The sequence below is a fragment of the Stomoxys calcitrans genome, chromosome 2, assembly GCF_963082655.1.
Source record: "Stomoxys calcitrans chromosome 2, idStoCalc2.1, whole genome shotgun sequence".
NCBI classification, from domain to species: Eukaryota; Metazoa; Arthropoda; class Insecta; order Diptera; family Muscidae; genus Stomoxys; species Stomoxys calcitrans.
In genome coordinates, this window is record NC_081553.1 from 148,923,573 (window position 1) to 148,935,937 (window position 12,365).

Sequence of the window (12,365 nt, forward strand, 5' to 3'; positions counted from 1 at the left end):
CTCTAGAGTGCGCAATTCCTATCCGATTGGGATGAAATTTTGCACGACGTGTTTTGTTATGATATCCAACAACTTTGCCAAGTATGGTTCACATCGGTCCATAACCTGATATACCTGTCATATAAATCGATCTTGGGTCTTGACTTCTTGAGCCTCTAGAGTGCGCAATTCTTATTCGATTTGAATGAAATTTTGCACGACGTGTTTTGCTACGATATCCAATAACTGTGCCAAGTATGGTTCACATCGGTCCATAGCCTGATATAGCTTCAATATAAACCGATCTTGGGTCTTGACTTCTTGAGCCTCTAGAGTGCGCAATTCTTATCCGATTGGAATGAAATTTTGTACTACGTGTTTTGTTATGATATCCAATAACTGTGCCAAGTTTGGTTCAAATCGGTCTATAACCTGATATAGCTGCCATATAAACCGATATTGGGTCTTGACTTCTTGAGCCTCTAGAGGGCGCAATTCTCATCCGACTAGACTGAAATTTTGCACATAGTGTTTTAGTATCACTTCAAACAACTGCGCTAAGTATGGTTCAATTCGGGCCATTACCTGGTATAGCTGTCATATAAACCGATCTTAGTCTTGACTTCCTGAGCCTCTAGAGTGCGCAATTCTTATCCGATTGGAATGAAATCTTGCACGACGTGTTTCGTTGTTATATCCAACAATTGTGCCAAGTATGGTTCAAATCGGTCCATAACCTGATATAGCTGCCATATAAACCGATCTGGGGTCTTGACTTCTTGAGCCTCTAGAGTGCGCAATTCCTATCCGATTGGGATGAAATTTTGCACGATGTGTTTTGTTATTATATCCAACAACTGTGCCAAGTATGGTTCACATCGGTCCATAACCTGATATACCTGCCATATAAACCGATCTTGGGTCTTGACTTCTTGAGCCTCTAGAGTGCGCAATTCTTATTCGATTTGAATGAAATTTGGCACGACGTGTTTTGCTACGATATCCAATAACTGTGCCAAGTATGGTTCACATCGGTCCATAGCCTGATATAGCTTCAATATAAACCGATCTTGGGTCTTGACTTCTTGAGCCTCTAGAGTGCGCAATTCTTATCCGATTGGAATGAAATTTTGCACTACGTGTTTTGTTATGATATCCAATAACTGTGCCAAGTGTGGTTCAAATCGATCTATAACCTGATATAGCTGCCATATAAACCGATATTGGGTCTTGACTTCTTGAGCCTCTAGAGGGCGCAATTCTCATCCGACTAGACTGAAATTTTGCACATAGTGTTTTAGTATCACTTCTAACAACTGTGCTAAATTTGGTTTAATTCGGGCCATTACCTGGTATAGGTGTCATATAAACCGATCTTGGGTCTTGATTTCTTGAGGCTCTAGAGTGCGCAATTCTTATCCGATTAGAATGAAATTTTGCACCACGTGTTTTGTTATGATATCCAACAACTGTGCCAAGTATGGGTCAAATCATGGGTCAATCCATAACCTGATGTAGCTGCCATATAAACCGATCTTGGGTCTTGTTTTTAATTATACAAGTCCAAAAGGGAAAAATATGGAAAGTCTTATAACTTTCACGAAAAGCCACATTGTTTTTATTAACAATTATGTGATGGTTACTCATTTTGAATCCTTGTACAGTAGTGGCCATGTAAATAGGGACACCGCTTTTAGTTTTAAAATAATAATCAGGAAAATGTAGTAAAAAAATATATGGGAGAAAATTTTGCTGAGTTTATATAAGAGGACAAGGGAACATTTCATCCAATTTTCGCTTGGACAACTTATTTGGAACACATATGTTTTTTATGTATTAAGTAAATAGGGTTTGATTTGTGTAACTTAATTTAGATCTTTGGGTTGTTCTTATAAGGTGCTTACGGCTCAGTTGGCTCTAATAACTAGTTGGGTAACTCTTTCACGGAAGTATTGCTCTTCAGCTTTCGGGAAACCTTACAACTAACTTTTTTAACGAGCCAGAGAGATATTTAGAAAAAATTCTTGTGCATTTCGAAATAACTCATCCAAATTTCAACTTTTTTTCCTCCCCGTAGCTTCCGAAAGTTTTTAATGGATTTGAATACGGTGATCTGATAAATCTATATTTTTATTAAAAAAAATGGGTTTATAGCCACTGGAGGCACGTTTTGGAGTATTATCGTCCATAATAATGAATGAAGTAGGCATGTTGTGAACCACAAATGCTTTCATTATTGCTCATGTTCCGTTCCGTTTCATCTCCATGGAAATAGCGATTCATTCTTTGAGTATTCCCACGGTAAGGAACAACAAGATACTATAAAAAAAGCACCCTAGTGGAGTCAACATAATGGACTCCACCAGGATTTATAACTTTTAAAGTATTTGGAGCGTAAATCTTTTTGATTGGTGGACGGTAACATTGGTAACATGCTAGTCAAACAAGAAACTTGAACATAAGTATATTACAAAGGCCATTAATCCAGATGGAGACAACATAATGGGTATGGCTTGCTTTCACATGGTTCCTAAAATTAAGTATACTCAAAGAATGGATCACCATTTCCGCAGATATGTAACGGAAAATGCAATGAAATAAGCTTAAAGTTGCCGTCCCACTGGGTAGCAATGGTGTTGTTTCAGCTTTCCGCTGATGGAATTGAAATCCCAACCCCATGTTAGGAATCTACAAGGCTATCTAAAAGAGAGCTACTCGGGTGAATGATTACTTGGTAAGCACGAAGAAGTGGAGCAAAGGTCAATAATTGGTATGCTCCTTTTTTCGCTCTACGCAAACGATCTTCCTACCCAGCTGGTCCATAGCCAAATCCTTATGTATGCTGATGACGTTCAGTTATTCCTTAGCGGCTCTGTTAATAATATTAGTGAATGCGTTGCAAACCTCAACGAGGACCTGTCCCATGTCTATAAGTGGGCTACAGCAAATGGTTTATTTCTGAACCCCCAGAAACCGAAGGTGATTATTATTCACAAAAATAAAAGATTTAGTTTGTGAGACCTGGATATCACTATAAATCAGCAGAAAATTGATATTGTGTCTAATGCTAAGAATTTAGGTGTGATTTTTATTAACAGTTCTTTAACTTGGTCAAATCATGTAAATGCTATTGCCGGGAAGACATATGGAAAGCTGCGTGCACTGTGGATAACACACTCTTATACACCAATCGAAATACGAATTCTGTTAGCAAAGACATATCTAATTCCTAGTCTGATCTATGGGTGTGAACTTTTTTCAAACTGCAATTCACCATGCCAACGAAAATTAAATGTAGTATTCAACAGCATTATTAGGTATGTCTATGGTATAAGAAGGACTCTACATGTTTCACACTTGGCTACTTCCTTTTATGGCTGTAGCTTCGACAATCTACTTAGAACTAGATCTCTACTATTCATACATAAAATCATTTGGGAGCAAACACCGAAATACCTCTATGACAAATTAATATTTACCCCATCTAGAAGGGGTGGGAAACTTGTCCCTTTTAGAAGAAGGAGCTTAGCGTCTGCATGTCAGTTTTATACGAGTACCATACGTCTTGGGAATACTCTTCCTCACAATATCCCAAAAACATCAGCAACGCGTCAATTTGTATAAAATGACTTTCAATTTTTCTTCGAAATAAGCTGTTTTAAAATTTATTTTTTTTTTTCTTTTAAACAATATTAAACAATATTTAAAACAATATAAACATTAGAATGTTTATTTTAACTATTTCACAAAATTCTAAAGTTTATTTTAATTATTTTCCATAAAGATTTTTGAAAAAGTTTATTCCTTTAAAAATTGTTTTACTATTTAAAAATTGTTTTATATCTTCTTAAGAATTGTTTTATTATTTCTACATTTCTTAGCTATACGATTTAATCTTGTTGTGTAGATATTCATTAAAAAAATAGATGCGTGAAATTTGTTCATTCATTTCTTACCATTGATTGTTTCGCGCTGAAGATTTTGAAGAACTATCTGTAGCACTGTATGACTATCCAAAAGATCTTAAATGCTTAAGGACACACTGAAAGAAGATGAATCTCCAATAAACATTGCCCGGAGCAACCAGTGATGTGAGCGTGCGATCTAAGTTATACAAGACTTATATAACTCTTGCCGCAGCAAGGACAACCTCTCACTAAGATTCATCCTCTCCAATGACAACGTGAATAGTTAACTTTCTTGAGTGTTTGATGATGTTACATATGTGTGTCTCTAAAGCCTGTGTTACATTATATGTCTGCCGACACTCTCTTCAAAAAATTGCCCAAAATACCGAAATAAGAATTTTACAATTATTTTGTGTGTGGGACTTTTTTTGTCGAATCACCTTCAATAATTTTACATATAAGGTGATTCGATAAAAAAAGTCCCACACTATCTCATCAAGATATGATATGATATGAGGTTGTAAAAAAGTCATCCCCCTAATGTGTAAAAATATTATATACATTCATTAATAAAATACTTATTACTAATTTTCGGCTATACATTCGAAAATAAATTAAATTTATAATAAATTATAATAATTCATTTAAATATTTAAAGAATAAAATTCAGTACAAAATGCGGTACCATATATAATTATATCTTGCAACAGATATCGTTGGATATGACAGATCCAATTTGATTTAATTTCATAAAATTTTATCTGCTACTAGATATACCTGCACTTTTTTTTACTCGGGTATTTCAATTTTCTTATATTATCTTTATTTTTACGAAATATGAATTGTAAAGAACAAAAAAGAATTTTTGATCTCGTGCTGTTACATCTTTCAATTTTTATTGACAAATTTTCAGAAAATAAGGAGATATCACGCACAACGACAACTGCGCACGCTGTCTGGATGTGAATAAGGAGGAGACGATCAAGGGTCGGTTTTTCTCCGATCTCGGCGAACTAGCAGATGTGGCTCTGGGGAATCTCCTCAAAGACGTGGATAACACGGGTTTGTTTGGACGAGGGACACGATGAGATCTTCAACACGCGGTCAAGCATGCGCATAAGCAATGCTTGTCATACTTGAGTGACATAGTCGCTTGCTCCCCATTCTATTCCTATATTTTCTTTTCATATCTTGTCATCTCCTTGTCGCCCATCGTATTTTCACCTAGACTTCTATTTTCCCTTTTCTTCTTTTTCCTACCAGTATGTCAGAGTGGACCGAGTGGCCTTCCGAGATGGGCTACCCATTCAACCTAAACCTATGCCAAAAATTATTATGAGGTTTTCACATCAGCAGTTTTTAAGCAATCAAGAGATTGGGAAAACCCCTGTTAAGTTCTCAAATTGTAACGGTAACGCCCGCTTGTTAAGTGGTATGTAATTGATGCAGTACTTACCGGTAATTAAAAGAAATCCAAATAACACACAGATCATCAATGATATTCGCCGCAACATATTGCAGCTGCAGCTGTGGAAGAGTATGTGGTTGGCTGATCGATGTTTATTTGCGTCTGTCCGAATTTTCTGGCGAAACCTCAAAGACTCAAAATGTAAGCTGTAAAGGTTTTTTTTTTTTAATTCTGCACGTGAATTAGTGAAACCACTGTGGTGTATGTACGTAAGTTTGTAATGGAGGGTGTGGTACGTGTATGTTTAGCTCTGATCGAAGAAGTGACGCTGCTGTTTTTCGTGAAGTTTCCTATGGATCAAAGCATATTATACAACAGACCATAACATATCCACCTTCTATTTCGGCATGGTTGGTGCAACCAATGTTGGTTATTTTAATGGTTTAGCAAAAGGCGAAATGTACCAATTTAGTTGCTCTCTCAACACAGGATATCCACTCCCAAGTAACTAAAACTTTGTGTGTGTCTAATTGAATGAATATCCGAATGAATAAGTGAAGGATTGCTATTAGAGCGGAAGCCTTGTCCTAATGTACGGAGTTTTAGATTAATGAATTGTTTGAAAATAAAGCCCAATAATTGAAACTTCTTCTTCACGCTCCCAACTTTGCCGTTTGTTATTGAGTGATGATGCATGCAGTTGCATTAGACGCAAATCTTGTTGCTTGCCAACATACGTTGCTTGCTGCCAAACGAGTTTCTTTCCAATGAGAACGAGTCTTACGAATGTGTGTGCGTATATCTGCGCTTAAAATTGAATTGAATGACGAGGCTTGTTGAAGTGTTCGTACGAAGTTTTGGCTCTTATATTCTTGTTTTGATTTTTTTTTACTCCGAAGTTTTAATTGTCTATTTTTAATTGAACAAACAAACATTCGTACGTACATATGATTTATGTTATTATTTACTCTCTAAGTTTGAAGATACGTTTTTTGTTGGCTACGTAGCATGACCTTTTGCTGGTTGATGATCGATTCAAAACCTTTCAATGTGATTAACAAGGTTGTTGTGCTAGTTGAGTACCTCTCCTTCCATCGCCAGTTTCGATCAAATATTTTAAATTGCTGCCGCTCCCGGGATCGGGGTTCAGTAAATCCACACTAAAACTACTAGAAGTCACAAGAATTTCAATAAAATCGGTGAAGCCTTAGGGGTAGATTAAACGCACACCACAACGATGGTTTCTACGATCGAAAAGGGTTTGCAATATCGCGAGAGTAAGCGTTTCATATGCATGCTTAATATATTAATTCTTATTTTGCACAAAACAATAATTGTCCCATTTGTATTTTTCTTTCCTTAATGAATTTGCCTTTTCCAATTCATACTTGCGCGAGGGATTCGAAACTGAGGAATATACGAATGAGCCCTCCGTAGCGATAACTGATCCCAACCACACCAAACAAATGTTGTAAATGTTGCAATTGGCAGCAGTCACGTTCAACACACACAACAAATGCACCGACATGTAATAACAAGTAATGCACAAGCTCCCAAGTCTTGTTGGAGGGGAACTTGATTCTCGACAAAGCACAAACCTTTTAATGTATGTTAAAGATCTCTTAGTGGTCGGCTCTGTTGACTGAAGAAATCTGAACGCGTTTGTGGTATGCAACGTTCAAAAGCATATCTTGTACTGAACTCCGACGTCTTTGCCATGTAGCGAGCTTCGCCAAAAATTTGTAAGCTTGAGTCGTACTAAAGCAGCATTAAAACAATGAAGCTTTTTATTACTAGGTTCACGTTTAGTACGGGCACTGTTCTCCGTGTAGTGTTTTTAGCACTTAGGTTGACTTGAAACTATGGATAATAAACAATCTTACAGCCTAATAACAAAATATTTACAAACGTATTAACCTGAGAATTTACATACGATATAATTTTCCTTTTAAAATTTTCTCGATTCTCAGATAAAGTATATTTTTCAGTTGTTGAAATTGGCAACATACATTGCCATCCTATGGTGGAGGGTATAAAATTTGTTAGTGAAAACAGCCAAAATGTTAGCTGTACAGCAGAAAATTGGGCAGCAGACATTGTCATAATAATTTCAAAAATGTCTATATCCCATCTTATCTTTCAATGTTGCAGCAAATAACATAAATTTTTTTCCAGTTTCTTTAAATTTTCTAATTTTTTAACGAATTCAAATAATAGCAGACAAAATAACTACTATTATCATATTTATGCTTTTAAACAAAAAGTTGACTTCTAAACTTGGAAATTGTTTATTAATATATGAGTCCAATACCTCAATTGTTGTTAGAAGTTAAAATATTTTGAATATATTTTTTCAAAAGTTTAAAATTTTTAATTTAATTTTGGCAGTGTTTGCTGATATTAGCAGACACATTTTTCTGGGTGCACTAATTTCGTCGTCCCGTGTGTAACACCTCGATATATTCGTCTAAGACCCCATAAAGTATATATATTCTTGATCGTCATGACATTTTAAGTCATGTCCGTCCGAAGTTTCGAAGTGATATTTTTCTACGACCCGTATGGCATGACAAGTACAAAGAAGAATTGTCAAAGAATTTGACAAATGCGATCCATGGTGAAGGGGTATATAAGATTCGGCCCGGCCAAACTTAGCACTCTTTTACTTATTGTGCTTTAAATTTTCCCAAGAATTTGTGACAAATATAAAGTTTATTTACCCTTACACTCCATGGAAAATGCCGCGAATTTCATACTTGGGTACCGAAAGCCTCCCCCAGGAAACCCATGGCTTAACCACGAGTGTCGAGATGCTATTGAAGTCTAGAATGCGGCATATGGAGCAACCCTGCATAAATATCTTCTCAGGCAGCAAGTCAGCCATTAAATCACTGGAGAACGTATTTCTGAATACAAAAACCGCCCTCGACTGTCGCAGATCTCAACGACCCACAAAACTCACTTGTTCTGGGTGCCGGGCCACAGAGATATCTCGGAATTGTAAAGCGGACGAGCATACGTGACTAGGAACTACCCATACACATTTCAGGGATACTGGAATCTGTGGGTATGCCTCTAGCGACATGTAAGCTAAGTTTACAGGACCAGGCCCGAAGGACAACGAATGATACATGATCACAAAGAGGGGGCTGTGAGCATTCCAAAACTATTTGGCCTCATCTAGACTTGAAGAGGTCTACTGCTTTGCTGTCATTAGCTAGAACAGACGTCTCAGTCATTGTGTCCGTCATGACAGGTCACTGTCTAATCGGAAAACATGCTGACAGACTGAAGCTTGCCAGCAACGACTTTTGCAGAAGCTGTGAGGACATCGAGGAAGAAGAGACTATAGAACACCTTCTGTGTGTGTGTCCCGCACTAGCAGTCAGAAAAAGTTCCTCTTTAGGTTCTCATTTCTTTGAACATTTGCAAGTTATTGGCCTTTTTAAAGCGATCTGGATGGTTCATCGGTAGGAACTAGAAGGAATCTTCCTTCTACGGTTCCTGTGGTATCACAATGGACGAAAACGTCCAAGTGAGTCTGATGGCAGACTGCCACGTAAACATAACCTAACCTAACCTATCCCTGCAATCAGTAGCAATGCGCCAGATGAAGAAGAGGTATCGGGAGAAAAGGAGAGAGAGGAGAAAAGCCTATTGCGCAGAAAGAAAAAGGAAATGGAAGGACTTGAATGTGAACGTGAAATTCTACCAAAGAATTAAAATCAAACCGATGGCTTTGGTGCAGGCACATCCTCCTGCAGAGACAAAGAAGGAAATCTGGTAACTGACACAGATAACGTGCTGAGGATATGGAAAGAACATTTTACCCAACTGCAAGTGTCCGATTTTGGTGGCGAAGAGGATACCGCAGAACCAATCCCTGATGATGGTATAGAATGTTTACCTCCTAGTCAGAATGGGGTCTAAGTAGCAGTGACCCGACTGAAGAACAACAAGGCAGCAGAAGCCGACAGGTTACCCGCTGAACTATTCAGTCGTATGCAACAGCTTATCTGCGCAATCTGGCTAGAAGAACGCATACCCGATGATTGGAACCTCAGCATACTATGTCCCGTACACAAGAAAGGAGACAAGACGGAATGTGCCAACTACAGAGGAATAAGTCTCCTCCCCATCGCATACAAGATACTCTCGAGAGTACTGTGTTAAAGATTGAAACCTAAAGTCAGTGAGATAATTGGGCCCTATCAATGCGGCTGCAGACCTGGTAAATCCACCCTAGACCAGATATTCACACTACGCCAAATCCTGGAAAAGACCCGAGAAGGACAAATCAACACCCTGCAAAATTAATAAGACTCTGCAGGATGACGCGTGCTGATATGCGTTCCTCAGTAAGAATAGGAAAGAGTCTCTCCGAACCATTTAATACCAAAGAGGTTTCAGGCAAGGAGACAGCCTGTCGTGTATTCTCTTTAACATCCTGCTGGAGAAGATTATACGTGATGCAGATGTGAATAGATATGGCACACTATGGAGAAAGTTGGGAACCACAACTTTGAGACAGTCAGTAACTTTATCTACCTCTGCACCGCCGTGACCGAAACGAATGACACCAGTTTTGAGATAAGGCGAAGAATAGTGCTGGCATAATACTGGACTAAGTAAGCAGTTTAGAAACACGGCCACCTCTCGACAGACGCAAATTACACTATACAAGATACTGATACTACCCGTGCTGTTATATGGTTCTGAAGCACGGGTACTTGAAAAAGCAGATGAGGTAGTGCTTGGAGTATTTGAGAGAAAGATTCTTCATAAAATATATGGACCAGTTTGCGTTAACGGAGAGTATAGACGACGTATGAACCACGAGCTGTATGACGACGATAGCATAGTTACACGCATCAAAATACAACGGCTGCGTTCCTTGTATTTCGGCAACGGATGACGAAACCGTTGGAGGGTTACCTTTCGTTCGCAATTTGACTCCTAGCAAGACCTCACACAGCTCCAGCCATGTTAACGTTAACTTCTCCAACAGAGCTACCTTGGACTTTGCACATAGCAAACCATGACAAAATTACCAGGTAGTGTACCACAAGCTACACCCAAACTACCAGCTACGACTCATCAACCACTAAAAGTTGCCCTGAATTAGAAATCGTGTTTTGCATCCAAATTCGCTGCTGAAACTTCCACCGATGACATGTTATTTTATATAAAATCAAATATTGACATTGATGTCGAATTGAGTGTTTACAAATTTAAGTTCCATGAAAGGCGTAGCAAAGCTTATTACCAAGAAAACAATCCTTTTAATAAACTTTGCAAACAGTCATTTATTTTCCGCATCGGATTCTACGACAACGGTAAAACCGAGCCCTATAAAAAAGCGTTGCCAACTAATCATCCTATTGTTACTGCTACTATATTATTGAATCTCAGAAATCTTCACGTCATTCGACTAATAATCATTTATGTATCCAGCGTGTTTCTATATCCTGTTCGATCTTGTATCCTCCCTGTTCCAGTATCCTGTCTTAATCCAATATCTGATACACTCTATTGTAGTATCCCGTTCCGGACTCGACCTTATCCTGATTTACTCCTATATCCTACCTGTTCTGTTTTAATCTCAGCATCCTGTTTGCTCCAGTATCCTGTTCCTGTGGTCTGATACAATACCTATAATAAAAAGAGCTATGTTGGCGGATTAGATTTTATTTTTTTATCTTAGCTTGCTAAAAGGGTTGTTAACTATGCGCGTTAATCAACATCCTGCCTTTTCAAGCTTTCGTTTACTAAGTTGACGTGCTGCTGTATCTTGCTACAAACCTTCTGTCTCTTTATACGCGTCGTTCCTGTCTCACCCATGTTCCTGTTTCATCACTTCATTTGAATCCTGTCTATGAACTTTTCATGCTTTAAGCTACGATCATTGTTCCTGCCTATAACCATATTGAAGTCTCGTTTCTGTTAGCTCCTGCTGCTGTGTCCTGGTCGCGTCTGGGACAAAATCCGTCACTGCGGATACAACGACGGTGCTGGTTCCATCTGTATCCGTTACTGCGGATTTGACAACGTTACCAATTCCATCTTGAAACCGTTTCTGCGGATTCGTGTGCATCTACTAAGCACTTGTGCGTGAATGCAGAAACCGTCAGTTTGGACATGGGGTTTTGAGAGAAACTTTTTAATCTTAGCGGCGTCATGAACGTCGACCTGGTCGTGGAAAAGCTTCCAGGAGGCACGTTTTACCGCTCTGGTAGTCTTATTGTATTCCTTGAGCTGTGTGTAGTACACATCCCAGTAATCTTTCGCTTTTTTCCGATGTGCTCTGTGGTAAACACTGCTGATTTTACAAATCTCCCGGGTCATCTAGGATTTTTCTTATGCTGATTTCCATTCTAGTAGTGTACAACTATCTTCGGAAGACCTCCCTATTGCAGTCGTAATCCTGTTGGCGTTGAACATATTGTCACATCTAAAACCTCTTCCCTTATTCTATTAACAAAGGTAGTGGTCTTACCAACATTAAGTGTTATTAGGTCGTTAGTATTCAAGAATTCTGCCAGGGCAATTGTCTCGCTTAGTAATATTGGTACTATCCCATATTAAAAACTCATTTTCTGTCCTCACCAGCCGTTGCAGCTTCGACGTAGGTGGCGGTGTAAGACAGTCAGGTATGCTCCATCGCCTGCCTGTCTCATCACTGTTGCATCCAACGTTGAAATCTCTGGGGAAAATATATAATTAAAATATTATGCTAAATAACGTAGGTCCTCGGCCGAGTACCAGTGTTAGCATAGAAAAATTGTTCGTGGCCCCTGAAATAAGCCAATATGAATCTTTTCCTTGCTGATTTTCTCCATGAGAGCGTGCGTAGCTGTTACGCTCCAGTTTTCTGGATGACCTCAATCTGTTGTCCTCCAGTAAATGGGCATCTTGGCCGTGGGTGATAATCTCATCTGCCTCCTGCTTTTTAGACTGTATTGGGTTTCTTGTCAATATTAGGACTTTTATCTATCCTAGACTTCCGAACCATGAGAAGTCGTTGATTTTTCCATCGTCGGTTCCTTTTCGTTTGGATAGATTGAGTCTCT

General features: G+C 38.5%; 2 protein-coding genes across 6 annotated transcripts in view; one reads left to right on the plus strand and one right to left on the minus strand.

The window, feature by feature from the left end:
• The window catches only part of LOC106084622 (uncharacterized), a 102,674-nt gene extending 95,701 nt beyond the window's left edge, over positions 1 to 6,973 (minus strand). The window contains exon 1 of the mRNA XM_013248449.2: positions 5,344 to 6,973. Within this exon, the coding sequence (XP_013103903.2) occupies positions 5,344 to 5,401 (58 nt within the window). The 5' untranslated portion in view covers positions 5,402 to 6,973. The remainder of the gene's footprint in view (positions 1 to 5,343) is intronic.
• LOC106084621 (tudor domain-containing protein 1) overlaps positions 1 to 12,365 on the plus strand; it is a 787,010-nt gene that overhangs the window by 584,809 nt on the left and 189,836 nt on the right. The window lies entirely within an intron of this gene.